Below are 22040 nucleotides of genomic sequence, written 5' to 3'. Positions count from 1 at the left end.
TCTTATTTTTTCAAATATATGATGTTAACAGTCTTTATTAAAATGGCTCTATAATATATGGAAAAGAAAAAAAAATACACATGGCAGTAAAATTTTANGAAAAAAAAACACACATGGCAGTAAAATTTTATAACATGAGCACCTTGAAATTTGTTTTTAAATCATGTTATCTTTAAAAAGTCTATTAAAATTTTCCTTGAAATTTGAGTGTTTGAGTGTTAATCTCAATACTTTTTAAATTTTTATAGACTTTTAAGTCATAATTACCTTGAATCCCTAATGAAATATTCAAGGTAACGATGACTCATAGTATAGTTCATAGTATAAAAATTTCTAATTAAAATTTTAAAGTACTGATTAACACTCAAACACCCAAATATTCATAAACCAAAATTTTCAAAATTTTGGGTTAATGACGTTAGACTATATAAATATGTTTACACATGCTAAATAAATAATTTTAATTCTTGACGTGTTCTATTAAATATTAAAATACATTTAATTTTTTCAAATAAATCTTACTACTTTCAATTGAACTAGCATAAGTTCAAAAAAAAAAAAATACATAAAATATGTTTTTTTTGCCAGCTCATAAAATATGTTCTATAACCGTTAAAAGTATTTAAAAAACATAATCTAATATAGGTGAAACATCTATAAAATAGTAAGAATAAAGAAGTCAATTAATTTTGTAATATTTTTATTAAAACATATGATATATAGATATACTATGAATTATATTTATGTTTATTTCATACGGGAGTTCAAGAATTTATGTTTTCGTCCGATCCCCTCCCGTTTTCAATCAGAAAATACAAATTTTTCCTATATCTGGAATGTCCCATATTGAGAATGCTTTCTGTTATGCAACGAAAATTTGAGAACGGGTGTAAGACATAATAGAACTTGACAAAACGAAAAGAGAGTTACGGCCATCCTAAATATTTGTCTATGTTTCAAACGGGTTTTTATCGCTGTTAGCGGTTATATATCCAATTTGATAGTTCACAAATTTAATAGAATCTAACCAATCATTTATTGGATTTAGTTTGTTACCGGTCCAACCGTTATGTTGTTCCAAATTTTAAGATACTGGTGAAATCATTATTATTTTAAATTTTCAAACATTAATAAAGCAAACCAAATACAAACTAAAATCTCAATTAGTATAAGTTTGATTATATATACAAAATTAATTTTTTTTATAAACATAACCCTGCACGTACGTGCGGGTCCGAACCTAGTAAATATTAAAAGAGAGAAATGAAAAGGAAAAAAAAAGTAAAGTAAAATAAGATAAAAAAATATATAGGCATTTTATGTAGTAAAAATATACCAATAGCACAAAGTAGGGGTAAGTGTTATTAGTTTGTAGAAAAGTGGATGTAGATGCAATATTTTCATTTTCCATTAATATATATGGCTCTAATAATAAAAATGTGGCAATAATTGCCCGGCTCTCTCCACAATATGAGGCTAAGATTTATTATCTCTTAAATATGCTTTTTGAAGTCTCTTTATATGTATAAGAGTGTAAAACGTGGGAATATAATATTATCTAAAGCCACTTATGAAGATGCGGAAGATAAAAATAAGAGAATCTTGTGTATGCAAATGCAACCCAAATAATTTAAGGAAGAAGGCTTTTGTAATATTAATAATACATTTTTTTTTTCCAAAATGTCGAAAACGAATCAGAATAAATTAAAAAAAAATAAAGCATTGTCAAATATGGCTTGTGTTGCTGTTTTCATTTGGACCACACGAAATGGTATAGAACAAAACAACATGAGAAAAGTAACCAAAAACTTGTAGAGGTTTGTTTGATAGTAGTTTCTTTTGATATTTTTGAGAATTAATCTTTCTTAAATGCAGAAATTACTCAAATTCTTTTATTAAATAACCCATATATGATACACCCAAGTTCTTAAAAATAACAATTACTCCATTAATTGTTTACATTAAAACTAGAGCGTGTCGTCAATATGGACTTTACTTACATTAAAACAATTACATTACCTCACCAAATCGCCAATATGGATTTTACTTAGAATGGCCACATCAGCTCATGCCCATAAATGAAAACATCTGTGAGATAATAAGCTTTTAAAATTTAGCAATTTTGAATGAGTTGGGACGATATAAAGAGATTTACAAGAAAACATAGTTTTTGAAGGAAAACCAATCAGCTCTAAATCACATCCTACATTTTTAATCAAATCATGATACACATAAGAGGAAAATAAACACTCGCCATCTAGAGTACTACATGACATTACCAAGTATTTAAAAAATGCATACATCTAGTATTTAATTTTATTTTACTGAAGAAATACTGTAGAATACACATGCTTTCGGGATTATATATGATAATATGAAACTACAATACCCAACTTAATCATACTCTCGTGTTGGGAAAATGATATTGTTGTATACATGAACAGAACATAATGTTTTTACTCTTATCAGAAAAAGTTAAAACTGATTGCTGTTTGACTAAAGTGAGTTTGAACGTGGAAAATTTCAATGTATTAGTTAATGAATGTCTTGGAAAAATAAGAGAGACATTTTGACCGTGGCTCTTGGTTTTCTATGAAAAAAAGGAAAAAACTCCAACAAAGATCTTTACTTTGATAGGTTTGCAAGTTTCCAAGAAACTGGAGCGTGTCGATCTTACGGCTAAAGGGGAAGCAATAAGTGATCATAGTGCCCTATCTACTCCATCAAATTTATACTCCCTCTGTCCCTCCAATATAAATGTTTAAGGTATTTCACACAAATTAAGAAATAATGATTGTTTTCTTATTAAAAAAGAATTGTATCTTTATAAACCAATGACTACTGAGATTTCTAAATTTTTTTAATGATCGGACAAAAATAAATCATAGAACATCAATCTTTGTGAGATGTCCAAAACTACTTCACGTTGACCTTGTTTATTCATTTCTTCACTTCGACATTTTGTTTTCTCTAAAATGGCTTCCTCTTACGTGCCTTCGTTGATGAAAGATGAAGAGCCGAGAAACTGGGCGGAGCTTCCGTCCGAGTTGACGTCTTTGATACTTAATCGGCTTGGCATGATTGATATACTGGAAAACGTTCAGAAAGTTTGTAGGCCGTGGCGTCGCGTATGTAAAGACCCTTCAGTGTGGCGGAAGATTGACATGCGCAACCTCGGAGACTTTGCAATGAAGTACGACCTCGAGATCATGTGTCGTCATGCAGTTGATCTTAGCCAAGGTGGTTTGGTTGATATTGATATTTGGGACTTTGGTACTGATATCTCCTCTATTACATCGCTGAAAGGTTCTGTCTCTTTCCTTTTTCTCTCCCTGTGGCTGTGACTCAAAAGCACGTCAATTAATTTTAGCTTACGATTGTTTTTTGAAGGATTTTTTGTCAATTTTTTAGCTAGATTTATCTTTTCTCTATCCTTATATTGGTTCTCTGATGAATGCAGCTTTGGAAATTGAATAGGGTTGAACTAGAGAACATTTACATCTTATTAGAATTGTTGTGCTTATGAAGTCTTAATGTTTGGTTTAGCAGTAAAAAGTCTTAATGTTTGGCTTCAGGTTCTTAGTGTTCTTAGTGTGCTATAAAAATAAAAATAAAAATAGGTTCTTGTCCAAACCTGAAGACATTGAAGCTAAACCATAACCCTATGTTTGAGTTTTCTGTTTGTTATGAGCATAATAGTATTGCCACAGAAATTGCAGAATGCATGCCCAAGCTACGCCACCTCCAACTTATTGGGAATGGACTAAACAACACAGGCTTGAACGCCATTCTTGATGGTTGTCCCCACCTGGACCACCTTGATTTACGCAAGTGTTTTAACATTAACCTTGTCGGGGATCTCGAGAAGAAGTGTTCTGAGAGGATTAGTGTTTTGAGACGCCCATATGACTCAACTGCTGATTTATCATTTCTAACCACAATGTATGAATATGAGTGCCCTGAATGGGTTTTGGATCTTTATTGTGGCGCCGACAATGATGTTGACTTTGAGTTCTCTTGTCCTAGTCCAAGTGACTATCATTGGGACTTGACGTTGAAGTCTTTGTGGACAATGCAGAGACATGTTTTGCTGGACTTGTCAAGTTTAACCCCGCGTGGCTGTGACTTGAGAACTCGTTCTTTTTTATTTTTTTCGGGTCACCAACTTATGAGCTCGTGTATGCACTATTTTCTATCTTTGTGGGTTTCTCAAAGTAATATTTTTTTTTGCAAGATAATCCCTTATGTCAAATAAGTGAAGATCAATATTGCAATCTCAAAAGTCATCCGCATTATAACTCTTTCCTATATCGACGATGTGGCAGTTTAAAATCTTAATGTTTTGAAAACGATAAACAGCAAGACATTGCGATTTTCTTTTCTAGTAAACAATTAATTAAAGAAAAACAAAATCAAATGTTTGTCTTCTTCGTCTGTTTGGATAATCCGGAAAATGTTCCTCCATGTAAACCATGGCTATGAGTGTAATCGTATTTTTCTTGTTCTTATCTTTCATCTCTACAGCTGCAACATGCGCACAATTCAGAATTTCAAAAATTTCACTTGGAATACATCCCCTATATAACAAAACGGAAGTAAACAACCTTTTCTGCAGACAATAATATGAGTTATAAGATTAATTATTTGATTATTTGATAGGTTATAGGTTATATGGATTGTAACAATTAGTTAAATCTCGATTTCAGATCCTCTTTTCCAAATAAGATTGTAACCATTAAATTGCATTCTACCACATTTTTCTATAAAAAAAATTGCATTCTAACACACTTTTGGACCACCACACACTTTTCTTATAGCGTTTTACTTTCTTACCCTCTAACTCTCTCTCTCTCCAAACACATTACTTCTCAACACACATCTTTCTTTTATTTTTTTATTTTTTACTCTATTTTCTTTTCTTTATCTTTCTTTCTCACCCTCTCTAACTCTCTCCCCATTTCCAAATAATTTTTATTTTATTTGTTTATCTTGCTCCCTTTCTTTGATATATGTGTTTGAATAATCTTGAGTAGTGGATAACAATATATATATCCCTTAGGCACATTTATATCTTTTAAAAAATTTTCATTTTGATTTATTTATCATCTACAAAATCAAATCCAGATGCTTATATGTTTATGATTGATTAGTTTCATGTTCAATATATATAATATCATCCATCAAATCTTTTTCATATGTTATTGATCTTTAGTTTTATGTTTTATAGTAAAAAATCTTCAGATTTAACTACATTTGTTACAATTACTATGAAATTAAATTTATGATTATGGTTGGTTTATGAACTAAAATTTAGGATTTAGGGTTTAGGGTTTAGAGTTTTAGGGTTTAGGGCTTAGAGATTTAGGGTTTAGAGTTTAGTATAGGATATAATGAACGGTTTCATGCTTAGGTTTTTAGGGGATATGATGAGGTTAAAATTGTTTGGTAGTTAACAATAATGACTAATTCACCAAAACACAAGTAGTTTTTAGTGGACGTGTATAATTTAGCGTCCATGTGGACTTGATTTTATGGACATGAAAGATTAAAATCGTTTGATAGTTTACCATGACTACTTTACTAAATAAACCACAAGTTGTTTAACTAATTAGGTATTCATATGTTTTTTTTTTTCTGGTCATCCAAAATAATTATCCATCTATGCATGTTAACCATCCAAATAATAGCGAACAATATCAATGAATTTGAAAATTTATAAAGAATGTAATGCAAGAAGTCAAAAATTTGGCATAATTTAAGGTTCAGGGTTTACAGGTTGGGGTAGGTCAATTTCATGTTTTATAGTAAAAGATCTTCATATTTGACTATATTTGTTAAAGTTTCTATGAAATTAAATTTATGATTATGGTTTATGATCTGAGGTTAAGGTCTAAAGTTTAGAATTTAGGTGTTAGGGTTTAGGCTTTAGGGTTTAGGGTTTAGGATTTAGGGTTTAGGGTTTAGAGTTTAGAGGTTTAGAGTTTACGATTTAGGATAGGATATAATGAACGGTCTCATGCTTAGTTTTTTAGGGGATATGATGAGGTTAACCATCCACATAATAGCGAACAATTACTCAAATATAAATAGATAATGTATAACTAATCAGTATCCATAGCACCTCATCCACATGATGGCATCAAATTTTCATTATACAAACCTAGTTTTTAAGATACAAATACAATCGCTCCATACAAATTAATGGACACCAATTTTGTAAAGAATGTTGTCCACATAAACAATACATAATGGACTCTATTAGAGAAACATTCTTATTGGAAATAATGCATTAATAATGAATAATTATGTTAATTAGGCATTATAATGTATCCACAAAAAAGTATCCACAAAAAAAATATTCACAAAAACGTATCTACAGATAAGTATCCATAAAAAAGTATCCACAGATAAGTAAAAGTATCCACAAATAAGTATCCACATAATAATTTACAAATATTCAACTATAATTGGATAATATGTAATACAATTATTCATTTTAAATATAGTAAAATGGATCTTCAAATGTAGAAAAAAAATATTATAATGAATCATAAAAACAAAATTGAAAATATATGTCATAATAATTAATAAATTGATTACAAAGAGAGAAAGAGATAAACAAGAATGTGGGATAAACCTATCCCACAAAATTGAAAATAAATTCTGGCACTACATGATGCTTGTTAACATATAAACTTTCATTTTTTTGTTTTTTAATCTTAAATTTTTTGAAATTAATAAATCTAGAAAATCATAGAAAATAAGAAGAAAATAAATAAATTATGTTGTTTAAATCTCAAAAATAAAATCAACTATTTAGTCGCTCATCTAAAATTAATATTTTATGGATTATACTTTCTACTATATTAAAAATATATATATATATATATATATATATTTAAAAAGAAGCAAATTAGAAAACATACATAAGCACATCATGATCATACAAGTTATTTAGCTACAATTAGTAATAAAATTGTTCAAAATAATTTCTCTATTTTTTTTTTTGAGCAAGAAGCATAAATAAGAGTTAATAATATGTTGATGATAGACAGAAGGGGAATCTAATGAGATATTGATGGTGTAAATTATGAGTTGTCTTAAATCTTTTTTTTTTATTTGGTTGAGAGATAGAAAGCAAGTAACAAAATAAGAGAGAAGAATGAGATAGAGACAAAAATATATTTGGTTTGGTTACTTTTTAGTTTGTTTTCTTTGTTTATATTTGAGTAAGGGTAAACTTGTCATAAAAATAGTGAACAATAGAAAAAGTGCTCCAATAGCATAAAGTGTCTAAAATGGAAGAAGTTTCATAAAAAGTGTGTCATTGTGTCAATCTCCCTAAGATTAATATGCTTCCAACAACGAATGAGCAGGAAAGCTTGATTTATCAGGCGTCCAAGTTTAAAAGTTTTATTCGGTTTGGTCCAGTTTTTTATTTGATCAAACTAAAACTTTAAAATGTTTCAAAAAAAAATATTATAATGTTTAAAATTTTTAAAAGTTTATAAATATTATAAATAGTGATACTGGTTCTGAACCATTGTCTAAAAAATTTCTAGCCGATGTGGGATATTGTACATAGTTCTTTTATTTACATAAATTTAAAATTTTCTTTTTTCTAAAAAATTCTGGAAATTTAGAAATGTTAATGAATGACATGTCAAATCCTGATTGGTTGTTTAAAAATATTTTAATATAGAAAATTCTGGAAATTTAGAAAATGTTAATTAGTTACATATCAAATTCTGATTGGATGTTTTAAATCCTATGTGGACAGCCTTAGGATCTTATAACTTCTACTTTTATTTAGTATAGATTTAAACTTGATAAAATGTTTTAAAATATTACAATTACTTAACCTCCATAGAAAATTTAAGACATTATATCTATATTAATAAAAAGTTGAATCTATAAACTCCTAAAGGTGTCCATATAGGATTTAAAAAACCCAATAAGAATTAGATATTTCACTAATAACGTTTTTGGAAAAATCGTAGTAATCTATATTATTAAGATTTAAAAAAAAAAAGAAATATGTACAACGTCTCACATCAGCTAGAAAATTTTAGACAATGGCTGAGAACCATTATAAATAAAACTAATATGTTTTTAACTATAAATTTATCAGGTTTGCTTGATTTATGCTTATTTATCAGGTTTCCAAATTTAAAAGTTTTATTTGATTTATTTTAGCAAATTAAAATTTTTAAAGGTTAAATATTTATTATAGAATGTTTAGAAATATTATAAATACCTCCTTTAAAATGTTAAAATATTATAATTATTTAAACTCTATAAAAAGTTAAAGTGTCATTAATATTTAACTTTAAAATAAAATAAAATGTTACAAATATTTAAACTACATCTAAAGTTTAAAATATTTTAAATATTTAATCTCTATAAAAAATTGAAAAGTTTAAGAATTACTAAATATTATATATCAAATTTTTAAATATCTTGAAACTATCTTTTTTTTTTTGTACAAATATCTTGAAATTATCTTACTTATCTCTGTTTGTGCTTTATATCTCTTATGAGCTGTAAAACATGTTTTTATGTATGACTTTACAGATGATTTGATACTTTTGTAGTAAATTTTGTATTTTTAAGTCTAAGAAAGAAGCTGAAGTCGAAGCTTTCATTTGGGCAATGCGTTGCATGATCGGGCATGATTACCGTAATGTGGCTTTCTACTCAGACTGCTCTGACTTGGTGAAGATGGTGTCTTCACCATAGGACTGGCCGGTGTTCTCGACATACCTCGATGATATCAAGATGGACAGGGAGGAATTTTCTTTTTTTTTCCTTATCTTTTATTTATAGAAATGCAAATGTAAAAGCGGATCTTCTGGCACGCTATGCACGCATATCTCCGCATAATGTTTTGTATGTAAACAATTTCCCTTCACATTGGCTCGTTTGAGCTAATCTTTTGTCGACAAAGAAAAAGTCTAAGAAAGAAGGATTGACGTTGCTAAACCTTGATTTGATGTTATTTGAGTTTAAAGAAGAAGGATCGACGAAAAGCACAAATATTGTTTTAATTATACATGTGTTCATATTACTTTCTCTGCAAGTAAAGATTTTGGTTTGAGAAGTTTCAATACGTGTGGATCTAAAACCGAATAAATATATGGATGAAATTATCAATAATTGGATGAATGTGTTGACTATGCTGGTCTTCATGAATTGCACAATTTTTAATGAGCAAAGAAATGATTTTGGTCTTGGAGTTTGATGGGTTATCAAGTTGTATGGTAATCTAAAAATATATTTTTCAGTGGAAGAACGTGAAGAAGTTGATGAGGAAGAACAAGTATAACGAAGAACAGGACGGTAAAAGTAACGACGAAAGTTACCATAAAATTTGACAATGAAAATGACAAGAAAGAATATGGAGAATAAGAAAACATTAAATAAAAAACACGAAAACATAGGTGATAGCGATCAATTAAATATGAAAAACGAGATAAATTCATGATTATAAATTGTTTCATTTTCTGGTGGTCAAAGAAATGGTTTAGGATATGTGAGGTCACCAGTTTGATCCGCCTCGCCTGGATGTCGAGTTAAATTCATGATTTTTATCATATTTGATTTTAAAAGACAACTGATTTTTATATTTTTTAAAAATGGTGTATTTGAAATTTAATTTTTTCATTAAAAGTAATTAAAAGTTTTATATAAGATAATATTTCATTATTGTCATCAATCATATATAATTTTTATCAAAATATATCAAATAAACCCACGCGTAACGTAGGTTCAAAACCTAGTAAATTAAATATTTCATACTTTAGTTTAAATGATCGATTACATTAAAAAAAATTATGATATATATAAATAAAATGTAATATATTTGGAAAACCTACTTAATTATAACTTATCTCTAAAAATAATATGGGTGTATAATGTATTTCAAAAAATATAAAGAAAGATAAAACAATCCATTTGGTTGTCAGTTTTCTTTTTTATATATACTAAATGAAGATGGAGGATAAAATACAACACATTATCAATCACAAAACAAAGGGTGATATTAGTTACACATCACTAAAAATTAAAGCAAATACGAGAGACAGATTTATTTGAGGCACAGCTGCTCACATATAAATAGAACACACACGCACACCACAAAAGGCGAATTCAAGAATCTTATAACTCATAAGTCATACCAACCTTGAGAAGCTTCGACCTTGGTATGGCAAGTGCTTTGTCTCCTTCCCGACAATTCTTCTTCAAGAAATTGTATGCATGGTTGACTATAAACTTCTTAAACAAAGAAGAACTTTTCTCAGCCGTAATCTCTGTCTCTCCCATCAGATAAACCATTCCTTTCTCTCGCGCTTTGTCCACCACCTCTGTCTGACCCTCCGCTGATTGCACCTGCACCACTCTTGCCGACCTAATCTTGTTCGAAGAAGATGAATGCGAGGAACCGATCCTCCCTGATGAAGGCACAGAGCTAGACAAGGGAACAAGTGTAGTCTCAACGTTTGGTTCCTCTTCTTTGTCTATCTCGTCCGCATCTCCTCCTCCGGATATGAAGTACTCATGATGGATGAACTCCTTTAAGTGATGAACAAACTGACGCTCGAACTCATCAGGCTCTTCAATGTCCTCCTTGTAACCATACCTCACAACACACCGAAACATCCCTGAATCCTTTGGCCCAACATAACGGAAAAAGAATCGTTCTGATGATGTCACACGGTTTATGGGAAGTGATTTGATCGATATCAAGACGAAAACCGAGTGGACCGAGGAAAGATTTGAGATATAGTGAGAGAACAATGGAGTTATACCATGAACAAGCTCCGTGTAAAACAAACCAATCCCCGGAACCCGGTTTACATCAGGATTTGTAGCCATTTGTATAGCGGTTTCACCAGAAATCTTCTCCCTTAGTTCATACCGGTACTTGAGGACATGAACGTACTGCCAAATCGCCATCATCGCCATCAAAACAATGGTTATTGCAAGCGGTAAATATCCACCGCTCGTAAACTTGTACATGACTGACGATAGGTATAACATCTCTATAGAACCAAACACGACCAAGAACATAGCGATCCACACTATGTTGGTCTTCCAGATAACCAGCATTATAAGAGTCACCATAAAGGTCGTGATGACCATTACGGTTACAACAGCGATCCCATAAGCATGGCCAATCTTCTCAGTGGTTCTGAAGGCCAGGGTAACAGCGATGCATGCAAGCATGAGTACGTAGTTGATCTCGGGGATGTAGATTTGTCCCTCGTACTTAGCCGAGGTGTGAATCACCTGCACACGAGGGAAACAACCCATACGTAGAGACTGCGAGATAACTGAGAAGGCGCCCGATATCATAGCTTGGCTCGCAATGATCGATGCTGCCACAGCCACCACAAATGTTGGCCAGTATATCGGATCTGATATAGGATGCATCCAATATTATATTGTTAGAAAAAAATATATATTTAATTTAAGTAGGAATATGTAACAATATTTCCATCATTATTTGATCCAGTTGACTTTGAGACGAAACGTTATTAACTTTCACATATATTTTAAAGAATTTTTAAGAACAATATAAGCAAGCATGTATATTTTACTTTTTCCAAAATGATATAATATGAGAGTTAAAGTAACCTGGGATTGAGTCGTAGAAAGTATTTGAAACGTTAGAGGCATGTTTAGTGAGGTACGCAGCTTGCCCGCAATATATCGTTACTAGCGCTGGATATGCGACACATGAGAAACTAATCTGCGACATCAAATTTGACAAAATTGAGTCAGTGTATATAAATATGTTCTAGGGTTTGATATTTTTTTCCTTAAAAAACCCAAAATCAAAACTTCTTTAGGGAATACAAAAGTGACCTGTACGGCTCGGACGCTGAAATGACCTAGATCAGCAAACATGGCCTCCGTCCCTAATTCCACAAATTACATTTCAATCATTTTTGGGAAGTATATATATATATATATATATATATATATATATATATATATATTGCTCTAGGATTATAATAGAAAAGAAAAAAAGTATATAAAAGCAATTGAAGGAATAATATTGGATTCTCTCTCTCACCAGTAATGCAGAGGAATACACCTCCGAGTGAAATCCAACCCTTTTTACCAGTTCTTCTAAAGTAGTGAATGATATAGAGTGGGTTAAGTGCCCTTAAGACGGTGATGTCATGCTTGAACAGATTAAAGAGACCGATTCCGGTAAGAAATGTGAACCATACGAGGATGATCGGGGCGAAGGAGAATCCAACTTTATCGGTTCCAAACCGTTGAAATGCGAATAGTAGTATCAAGATTGCAACCGAAACGCCCACCACCGTGTCTGCACATTGTATGTACGTTAATTAGTGCATTGTTGTGTATATATCATGTTAATAAACTAAAATTGGGATGCGGTGAGAATTACTTTGGCCGAGCGATTTGATTCCACTAACAGCTGAAAGTACTGGATCAAAATTACAAAAAAAGAATAAGCATGAAACTGTCAGTTATACATGAATATGATTCTAAAGAACATGACCGTCTTTTAACATTGGAGCACTAGGACCCGATCCAAAAAAATGTTAAAAATATTTAAATTTTTGTAAGACAGGTAAATTGGGGCCTGTAAAAATAATAAAATAGAACTTTTTAACATATATATTAAATATACTTATAACTAAAAGTTGTAAAATGGTTTTGGGTTTGATAAGGTCATGATGTTGGAGAAGGATAACGAGTAATGCTTTTAGGCCTCACCTGAGATGGAAGGAGTAAGGATTCCATCACCAATGACCATGGAAGTGCCCATAATAGTGACGAGGAAGAGTATGATCTTTGCAAATTTAGAGTTCTCGAGCTTCTCTTTGACAATATGGGCTCTTCTGAGCTGTGTGGTTGGAAGTTCAAGCGTATAGTTTGAGAGGTCTCTATCTTCTGGTTCTTGGTTTGGAATTAGTCCCATCTTTGCATATCGACATATCAACGAGTACAATGCAAATGTTCCTCCTGCGTTCAAAATATTTTACGTATAAAACGTCATTATTATTTTGAGCATTGACATTAAAATATTTTCCGGGGGTAAATAAGCTCTTTTTAGTCTACATATATAAACTAAAGAATGAATACCGCATTATGTAGTACTACCTTCATTGAGATTATTCTATATCACCAACAAAATAATTAAACCTATTTTTCTTGCATTCATATGACACTTCTATGTCAATTATCATGACACTTCTTTATCAAAGATTTTTTTTTAAATCATGACACTAATCTATTACTATATTAAACATTTCAGCTAAAAGCACGCAATACTAAGAAATTAAATACTTAGTCAAAAATCAACTTATAATAAACGACAATGCAGAACTATAATAAATTCGTAAAAGTCAACCAATAATTAAAAACAGTATATTGCATAATACAAATCGTTGTGAAGTATCCAATAACAATTTTTGCATAGAAACTTAGAAAAAAGGATTAAATTAAAGCAAACAAAGTACATGTAAAACGGTTATAAAAGAGAACTTAATGGGGTTACCTTGTATTACTTGTTCATAAATCATAATGACACGAGGAAAAAGTTTATAAACAAAACAAATATGCAGAACTATGAACATTAACATTATTAACATATTGGTTTTAATAAAAAAGTAGATATTGGTGTTTGACATTAACGCCTAAAATGACAAAAATCTCTATATATATGATGTAAACAAAGAGAATAACAAAATTCAGTATAAAAAGTTAATAATAAGTCAACGTCGTACTCGAATGAACTTAGGAAACTAGATTAGTTTACGTTTATTGGATCGCGTGAATCGCATCACACTTGACACTAGGAGTATTTTAAAGATTTGGTCAACATGCGACATCGTACTTCGTACATATATAACGTACATCTAAGATAGCGAGGACGTGCGTCACATAATAAAAAGTCAACAGTAAAAATTGTGTTTATTGTTTAACTATATTATAAGAAAAAACTAATGAAGCTTTGATTCTTGATTAACTCGTTCTCGTTATAGATCTACTGAATCCCAATGACAATGGTGATGGTGGATCCAATAAAAGCGCGATCATCGTGTGTATATTTATTTTTGTACTATAGCATCTTTTTCTTTTAACAATTATATCATATAGCAAAAAAAAAAAAAAGATGTATCATATGGATATATATAATAATATATCTTGCTTGTTCCATAAGTTTACAATTTACAGGAGACAAATAAAAAAGGTCTACAATTTCCATTGATCATATAATTCACTCATTATTTAGAGAACAAGTAAAGTTGTATGTTACATAATTTTCTTTCTAAATCTTACATTTAGGGGGATTATGAACACATGATTTTAATTGTATTTGAAAAGGAAAAAAATTCTATATAAACCTAATATTATCCAATTGTGTATTTTATATAGATTTTTTAAAAATTCTGTTGTTATTATTTTATTGGTTTTAGAATTCTATAAGATGGTTTAAATGGTGTATTCTTTCCCAATCTTGGGTGATCCAATGAATAGTTCTATGCTTCATAACAAGTCTTTATGATTTTAATTTATTTTATTTTACAAATGATCATTTTATTGTATGTGTTTGCTATCACTATACTTAGTTTTACAGAGAAAAAAAAAAGTGTTTTACTTCAATATTGAAAAATGAAGTATCACAATATATAGATTTTTAAAGTATATTAATTAAAAGAAAACCTTAAAAAGATATTTGTAAGGAATGGTTAACTGTCCGGTACCTTCACCGTTGTCGTTAGCCTGAAGAACAATAAAGACGTATTTGAGGAGCGCAACGAGAGTGATAGTGTAGATGATGAGCGAGAGAACGCCAATGACATCCTCTTTGTCATGGATGCCTTCAGTGAAAGTACTTGCGTACACATACAACGGCGACGTCCCGATGTCTCCATACACCACTCCTAGGCTTTGAAATGCCAAACTCAACGTCGTTCTCCAGCTCATCTATTTCATATTTTTAAAAGGTTAAATGTTTTTATATACAAACTTATGATTGTTTTCTTCATCAAATATACGAAGGATTTTAGATACACACCAATGAGGGATGATTGGTATTTTTTGGAGTTTTCCCGGCCTCTATGGTGAACGAATCGGGCCGATATAGTTTTCCCCATGATTTCTGATGAATATCCATACAAATAACAACAACAAAAATAGGTGTTTGAGAAATATGACTGTTGGATGTATATAATCACAATCATTTGTACTCATGGTTAAGCTTTGGTAAATATGACTTTGATGGACGTATATAACCATTCATTTTATCTTTAAACATCATAAAATCTATGTTGTTTCAAAGCGCGTGCGCGATTCTGATTGTTTTCTCAGTAGCAAGAAAAATAACTTATGGTTTTAGATAGAAACTGGTATTTGAAAAAAGGCACCTAGATGACCAAAACGACCTATATTTCTTGGTAAAAGACAAGATGATTGTATGAAACCGAGCTATATTATGAATTTATATGTATGCACACTTTTAGAAGTAGATATAATCGGAGAAATTAAAGATGAGAGATGATCTAAAGAGTCGACTAAAATCATGATCATACCTTTTTCTCATTCAACTTTTTCTCATGGTTATGAACTTCACCATCTATTTGCTGTTCCTCACCATCCATTTTTTTGTTTTGGTCTTTGTGTTGTGTATTATTGTAACAATGGAGAGAGATGGGCTAATTTAGATGTGCTTTTAACTGTTCTTTTTCCAGTGGCCTTTATAGGCGTATAGTAAGCTGACTTGTGTTTAAACAAACACCAAAAAAAAAACAAAAAACACTTAACCAGTCTGTGGAAAGTAGAGTTGTTTAATGTGGTAGGGACGCGTCTCAAACACGTATTGCCGGCTGTTGAAACTTTTAAACTATTTAAGTCTACTACATTACAATTTTGATGCAAAATATTTGGGAAATGAACAAACGACATCTCCCGAATCTTTTTTCCTATGTAGAAGTCTGAGAATAATTACTTTTAATAAACTATAAAGAAGGTATCCATTCAGAAATACAAAGTTTAGTTGCTTGCACTTGCGTTTAAATGTTAAAACCATAAAACTCTATTAGCCTCTATTCGACTCATTCAACTTTTATTATTCTCGTTGTGCACTTGTTTTACCTATTTTTCATTAACAAATTTTGTTTCATTTACTCTTAACCAATGTTGTTTTTTTTTTTTTTTGTTAAAGAACCAATGTTGTTCCATTTACTCTTAACAAGTCCTAATGTATTCTATCGTCCCCATTAGGATCATCAAATCTGGACATAGGAGTTAAAGTATTCGGTCCGCTCTTATTCAGTTTCAGTTTTTTCGGTTCTAAAATTTATGATCATATAAATTTCGAAAAAATTCGGTTTGACTCCAGTTTAGATCAGGTTTAGATCCTCTCTTTTTTTTCTTCTATTTTGGATCTAAGGATCTATTAAGCTATTTTTGGTTATTTTCAAGTATTTTCAGGTAGTTTGATATTTTTCGCTATATTGGGTAATTTTGTTAGTTGAATTAAAAATAACTAATATTTTGTATATATAATTATTTAGTTTTTTTTGAGTATTCGAAATATTTCGGTTGAGCATCTGTTCCGTTTAAACTTTTAAAGTTTTAAAATTTAGGATTCCCATATTTTAATACTTTGATTCAATGTTAGTTTGCTGTTTCTAGGTTCAATTTCGATTTGATACTATACGGTTAATTTTGCAAAAATCTTATAATATTTCTGTGGGCTCCTATTCCCCAAGTCAACTGCCCCTCACCAATTCTAATATTGCCTCTCTAATTATCAATATTAAATTACGTATTATTGGAGGTTTAATAATTTATTGGCATTATTGAGGGTTAAGAGTTTAAGACTGTATATTTATCTCTTGTCAGCTTTGCTAATTCAATGGATTTTACCAAATATATTCCCTTTCTCTAACACAAATGTTTCAACGGTACTATAATCTTCTATATATTTTAGTTCATATAGAGAATTGAATTACTTAATTATGGATTCCATTATTGGAGTTTAATACATTATAGAACTTTAAAAAATATCTATATTCGAATTTATATATGACAAACGTCCAGCAATTGCAAACCACAAAATAAGAGCCAAGTTTTCACCAAGTCTTCAATATTTTACTTTGCAATCAAATCGCTGATAGTGTCATGAAGATATTAGAATATGAGCATTGACTTGTCTAACTCTCTCTCTCTCTCTCTTTCTCTTTTTATTAGTACTTCAAACTCAAAACATAAAAATTTGACAAAGTGCTTGAAACTATTAAAGACCAACAGGGAAATAAAGAAAATACATACATATAGGTCACAAACTCACAATGCCCATCTTTTAACGATGTTGTGTCGACGATGCATAGCATATGATTTTCACAGGAAGCCATTACATTAGCCTACTGCAAGAACTCCCTTGGGTCAGTGACATGGCCAGTTAAGGCCGAGGCTGCAGCTGTGTAAGGAGAAGCTAAGTAAATCTGTCCTTCTTTGTGTCCCATCCGTCCAGGGAAGTTCCTGTTCGTGGTTGAGACACACACCTGTAATATAACACATGTCTCTGTTAGTCTCACTACTAGATCAGATTTTTCAAAGGTATAAGTAAAATACTCAATTTTAACAAACTTTCATAATGTAGGCATTTCTCTGTTGAACAACAACAAATGGCGACAAAAGGAAACGTCTTAGCCATATTCAATACGAATTGCAACTACAAGACGCAAATTAGCTAATTCAAGTGGATCAAGCATATGCAGAAATCCAAGGGAAGGGGTTGAAGTGATTAATTTTTTTTTTTTGGTGGTGATTCAGTATTTACTGAGATATCGATTTATTAATTTTCAAGAACAGGTGAAGCACAAAATAATTGAATAAGTAGGTATAAGAAACGGGTGCATACTTGAGGTTCATTCAAGCGAGCGTAAGTGTCTGCTGGACCACCAAGGCAAGCACCGCAGCTAGGGCTGGCTGGAGTGTCACAGCCAGCTTCTTCAAAGATCTGCGCACATGTCTTTCCACCTGATCCAGGCACCGGGAGGGCATACACATCCATCCACACCTGACGAGTTGACAAGATAGAATACAATGCATTTGATATTGGTATTCTGTGATAAAACCACTTAAAATAGTAACAATGTCGAAATGTAGTGCTAACCTTCTGAGTAGCTGGGACAAGGAAAGTTGGGACTTTGACCTTCTTTCCCTGCAAATACAAAGCAGAATTTGTATTAGGCTAAAACACAAACCAAATCGAGGAGCTAGAGAAGAGAAAACTTAGACAAAGTTTCAACAACTTTTTCCTTGTACCAATATAACGAGGAAATCTGACTCATCCATACAAACAAAACACATAACTATCCTTTCCATAGAAAAGAATTTAGAAAACAACGCATGGCTGATTCAAATATTTCAATGAAGTATTTGCTTCAGATCAAAAACAAAGTACAAGATATCTTCGTGTTTTGCAAGATTATAATCATAGTTTCTTGCCTAAAATCGAGTAAAACAGTGGTAAGCATGTCTAATAAGAAATAGACAACAAGTGGAACTTACTGCTGCGTGGAAAAGCTTAGCTGCAGCCATAAAATCCTCAGTCTTCCCACCAGTACAAGAACCGATGTATACTCTGTCAATTTTCACATCTTTGCATTCTCTTGCTAGAGCCCGGTTGTCAGGAGAATGAGGCTGAAAAGAAGAATAACAATAGCAAATAAATTAAAATAACCTGAGGAGGCGGAAAGAACTCAATGTTTTAGATTGGTAACTATAGTACACCAACCTTGGCTACCACAGGCTCCAGCTTCGACACATCAAATCTATAATCTGCGACAAAGCTATGGAAGAAAACAACAAAATTACTGGTAAAATTACTGCGAAAAAAAAAAGGTTAAGCAACAGAGTGATAACCGCAAAGAGCAATCTGTAATGCTGGTAAACTGGGTACTTTCATAATCCCTAACCGAAAATTACTCCCAACCAAACGAATATATATATATATATATATATATATACACTTATATATTGTGAGACCATTCTGTCGGTTCGAAACACATTTTACATATCCAGAGTACTGAAGTTATCCCGTTGCAATAATAATTCAAATAGAGATAATCCATATTTATTCTACTCATTCTTTATAAAATTTAGGGTGCCATGTGATTGTACCTTGCATTTCCATCACTGTATACTGGTTCAAAGGGTACAGATGTCCTATTCTGCATTTAACATAAGAAAAGGAATAAGCATATCTCAACATCATTTCTCTTTGAAAAACACATAATTTACAAGAAAACACAGCATGCATACCTCCACATAATTTAATGTGGTCGCATCAGGAGGGATGACACCATTCTTTCCCCCAGCTTCCACAACCATGTTGCATAGTGTCATTCTTTCTTCCATCTAGCAGCCAAAAATGATGAAGCAACTATTTATAAATCAACGAAAATACCAATATTCATTTTTATCCCCATAGGAGAAGGGACCCATGATGTAGGAAAAACAAAATAATTTCTTACACTCAGACTTTCGATACATGTACCACTGAACTCCATCGTCTTGTAAGTTGCACCAGCAACAGATATTTCACCAATGATCTACAAAGTTGGAAGAAAGTTCAAGATCCAGATGAAGGACGCCAGATACAATCCCAAAAGAGGATACATAAAATAAATAAAGTATCAATTTAGAATGGAAATGACTTCACACAAATATGCAATTTGGTGAAGACATGACTAGAACACATTAAAAAGGTGGAATGCACTTCATACTACTGTCAATAATGATCTGTAAAAAAACTTTGAAGCTGGGAAAGGACATAAAAGCTATAAAACATCACACTCACTTGCAAAATCAAATCCTTTGCTTGCAAGTAACTGGGCATTTCCCCATCCAAGATAAACCTCATTGTTGGTGGAACCTGCGAAGTCAGGATATGAGCTTCAGAAACTACAGTTGGATCATACAACTTGGAGAAGGGGAAACTGTTTTATCAAGTTTCAAGTTGAAACGGGCATCACTGATTTCCATTTAACACACTGAACATAACTGTAGCATAGAGAATCAAAGGAATAAGCTTTATACAAACCTTAAGGAGGATTTTTCCAGTCCCTAACACAAAGCCTGCATCAGTGTTTCCAATCCCTGTAGCAAATTGACCAAATGCTCCGGCAGTACAAGTGTGTGAGTCTGTTCCTAACAAAACCTATAAAAGGGAAGCACATCATTTAGAACAGAATCGAACAAAGCCAGATTTAACAAGAAGAAAGCCAATCATATCCAGAGAGAGAGATTGTTACCTCTCCTGGCCTGCAATGACCTTCTTGTGCAAGTGCGACATGGCAAACACCTTTGTAGTCAGGATTAGCCTACATATGAGGGGAAAAACACTAAGCGTCATCCGAATACAAGCAAGACGGAATCAATGTAAACAGGCAACTCACAATTTCATGACACCATACTAAGTTTGAAACCATCATACCTTAAAATTTCCAAGGTCAGTGATATCATAGAAATACTTGATGTTCTGTTCCTTGCAATGTTCCCGCATAATGTCAACATTACGGTTTGCACGCTTATCAGCAGTGAATATATAGTGGTCTGGAATAACAACAATCTTCTCTGGGTCCCAAACCTTGAACATGTAAGTAACAATCACAATAAGTAACGGCGCAAAAGTGATCAAGCAAGCATAAATACCAAATTTACACAAGCTTCTTAACTAGCTGAAAAAGCAAGACAACAAACCAACATACTATACTCATAGCAAGATTCCAACCTATGAAACCCCTAAACCAGAAAAAACAATTGTGATCAACATTCACCAATTCCTAAACCTATGAATTCCATAGTAAACCAGAAGCAATCACATCATTTCTTGAGTTCTAGTACTACTAGCACATAGTAAAAACAGAGGTTCCAGGTGGATTGTGATGAAAAGAAGAAGCATGCATAATGAATACCTTAGCCTTTTCACCAAACTCTCTCTTGAAGATACCAAAAGCACCAGGTCCACAAACATCATGAGTCATAAGAACATCAACATTAACCCAAATGTTATCACCAGGAACCACTAATGACTTCTCAGCCGCCCTCGCTAGAATCTTCTCCGTCATCGTCATCCCAGTCTTCACCTGCAAAAAAATCCCACACAACAGAAGCATATAAGAAATCGAACTAGAATCAAAAACACGAATGGCACAAGAGAGAAGAAGAAGAAGGTGCAGACCGATCCTGTGGTGCCAGGAGACCGATCCTTCTGGGGAGCCATAACAGAGACAATCTTCCGAGAAATCGATTTCTTCTGACATCGATGAATCGAAATCTGCGACGATTTCGTAAACGACGAAAACCCCAAATCCTTCTGCTCAAAGAGAAAAAAAAATAAAAACCTATAAGGATATTGGGAAAACTCGAAGACGGTTGAAAAATGTGAAATCGATAATAGAGAAATGGAACCTTGGAGGAGGAGGATGAGGATTTGCAGACGAAAGGAGAGGAAGAGATTACAGAGGAAGCCATGGTTAATTGGTTTCTTCTTCAAGGTCTCTCTGTGTGCGTGCGGAGGAGTTGTAGAAAGAGATTTTGAGGCGTGTGTTGCTTTATAAACCTAAGGGTTATAAAATGTGGGGGTTTGTATAGGAAGGACACAAGTGTGTGTGTGTGTGTGTGTATGACACAAACATTGCGTTGACTGAGTGAAAGAGAGTCTATAGGTTGGTGACAAACATTATAAAAAAAAATTGAAATGGTCATTAGGTTGGTGCCATTAACAAAATTTAATCACGTGAAACTTCTCTTAATCTTTCTTTTTTCCTTTCACCGGAACAAAAATATTCGTTAAGTAATACTTTATCAGTTTCACGTTAAAATATTTTTTTTAAAACAAGTAATTCTTTTTGTTCTTTTTACCACTTTTTACAAACAAACATAAAAAAACAAGTGAATGTAAAATTTATTCAAATTATAAAAAAATCGTTTTAATATCAAGTGATTTGTATATTTTAAACGTTTAGAAAATTTTTCAA

At 31.9% G+C, this 22040-nt stretch overlaps 2 protein-coding genes across 2 annotated transcripts; both read right to left on the bottom strand.

Moving 5' to 3' along the window:
* On the bottom strand, positions 9971–15695 carry LOC104732373 (potassium transporter 5-like). Its single transcript, XM_010451904.1, has 9 exons — positions 15579–15695; positions 15065–15148; positions 14751–14973; positions 12757–13005; positions 12425–12463; positions 12080–12340; positions 11869–11921; positions 11638–11752; positions 9971–11417 (listed from the first exon to the last, which is right to left on the bottom strand). Exons 1-9 carry the CDS (start codon positions 15645–15647, stop codon positions 10159–10161), a joined length of 2352 nt encoding a protein of 783 aa, XP_010450206.1. The 5' UTR covers positions 15648–15695; the 3' UTR covers positions 9971–10158.
* On the bottom strand, positions 17166–21635 carry LOC104732372 (3-isopropylmalate dehydratase large subunit, chloroplastic). Its single transcript, XM_010451903.2, has 15 exons — positions 21472–21635; positions 21242–21376; positions 20976–21146; positions 20495–20647; positions 20313–20381; positions 20102–20218; positions 19859–19933; positions 19533–19610; positions 19321–19416; positions 19180–19229; positions 18794–18848; positions 18568–18699; positions 18170–18217; positions 17915–18073; positions 17166–17555 (listed from the first exon to the last, which is right to left on the bottom strand). The coding sequence occupies exons 1-15, from the start codon at positions 21532–21534 to the stop codon at positions 17415–17417; spliced, it is 1542 nt and encodes a 513-aa protein (XP_010450205.1). The 5' UTR covers positions 21535–21635; the 3' UTR covers positions 17166–17414.

Source organism: Camelina sativa, chromosome 12 (genome assembly GCF_000633955.1).
Source record: "Camelina sativa cultivar DH55 chromosome 12, Cs, whole genome shotgun sequence".
NCBI classification, from domain to species: domain Eukaryota; kingdom Viridiplantae; phylum Streptophyta; class Magnoliopsida; order Brassicales; family Brassicaceae; genus Camelina; species Camelina sativa.
This window is presented reverse-complemented; position numbering and strand designations above follow the sequence as displayed.

Bases quoted from the DNA above. Each gene is read 5' to 3' on its own strand.
- LOC104732373 (XM_010451904.1), bottom strand. From the start codon at position 15,647: ATGGATGGTGAGGAACAGCAAATAGATGGTGAAGTTCATAACCATGAG. The intron at 14,974-15,064 runs GTGTGTATCTAA...AATATGAAATAG, and splicing joins ATACCAATCATCCCTCATTG to ATGAGCTGGAGAACGACGTT. The intron at 11,753-11,868 runs GTCACTTTTGTA...TTGATGTCGCAG, and splicing joins TCAGCGTCCGAGCCGTACAG to ATTAGTTTCTCATGTGTCGC.
- LOC104732372 (XM_010451903.2), bottom strand. From the start codon at position 21,534: ATGGCTTCCTCTGTAATCTCTTCCTCTCCTTTCGTCTGCAAATCCTCA. The intron at 19,934-20,101 runs GTTTGTATAAAG...CTGACTTCGCAG, and splicing joins CTGGAAAAATCCTCCTTAAG to GTTCCACCAACAATGAGGTT. The intron at 18,700-18,793 runs GTTGGTGTACTA...TCTTCTTTTCAG, and splicing joins TGGAGCCTGTGGTAGCCAAG to CCTCATTCTCCTGACAACCG.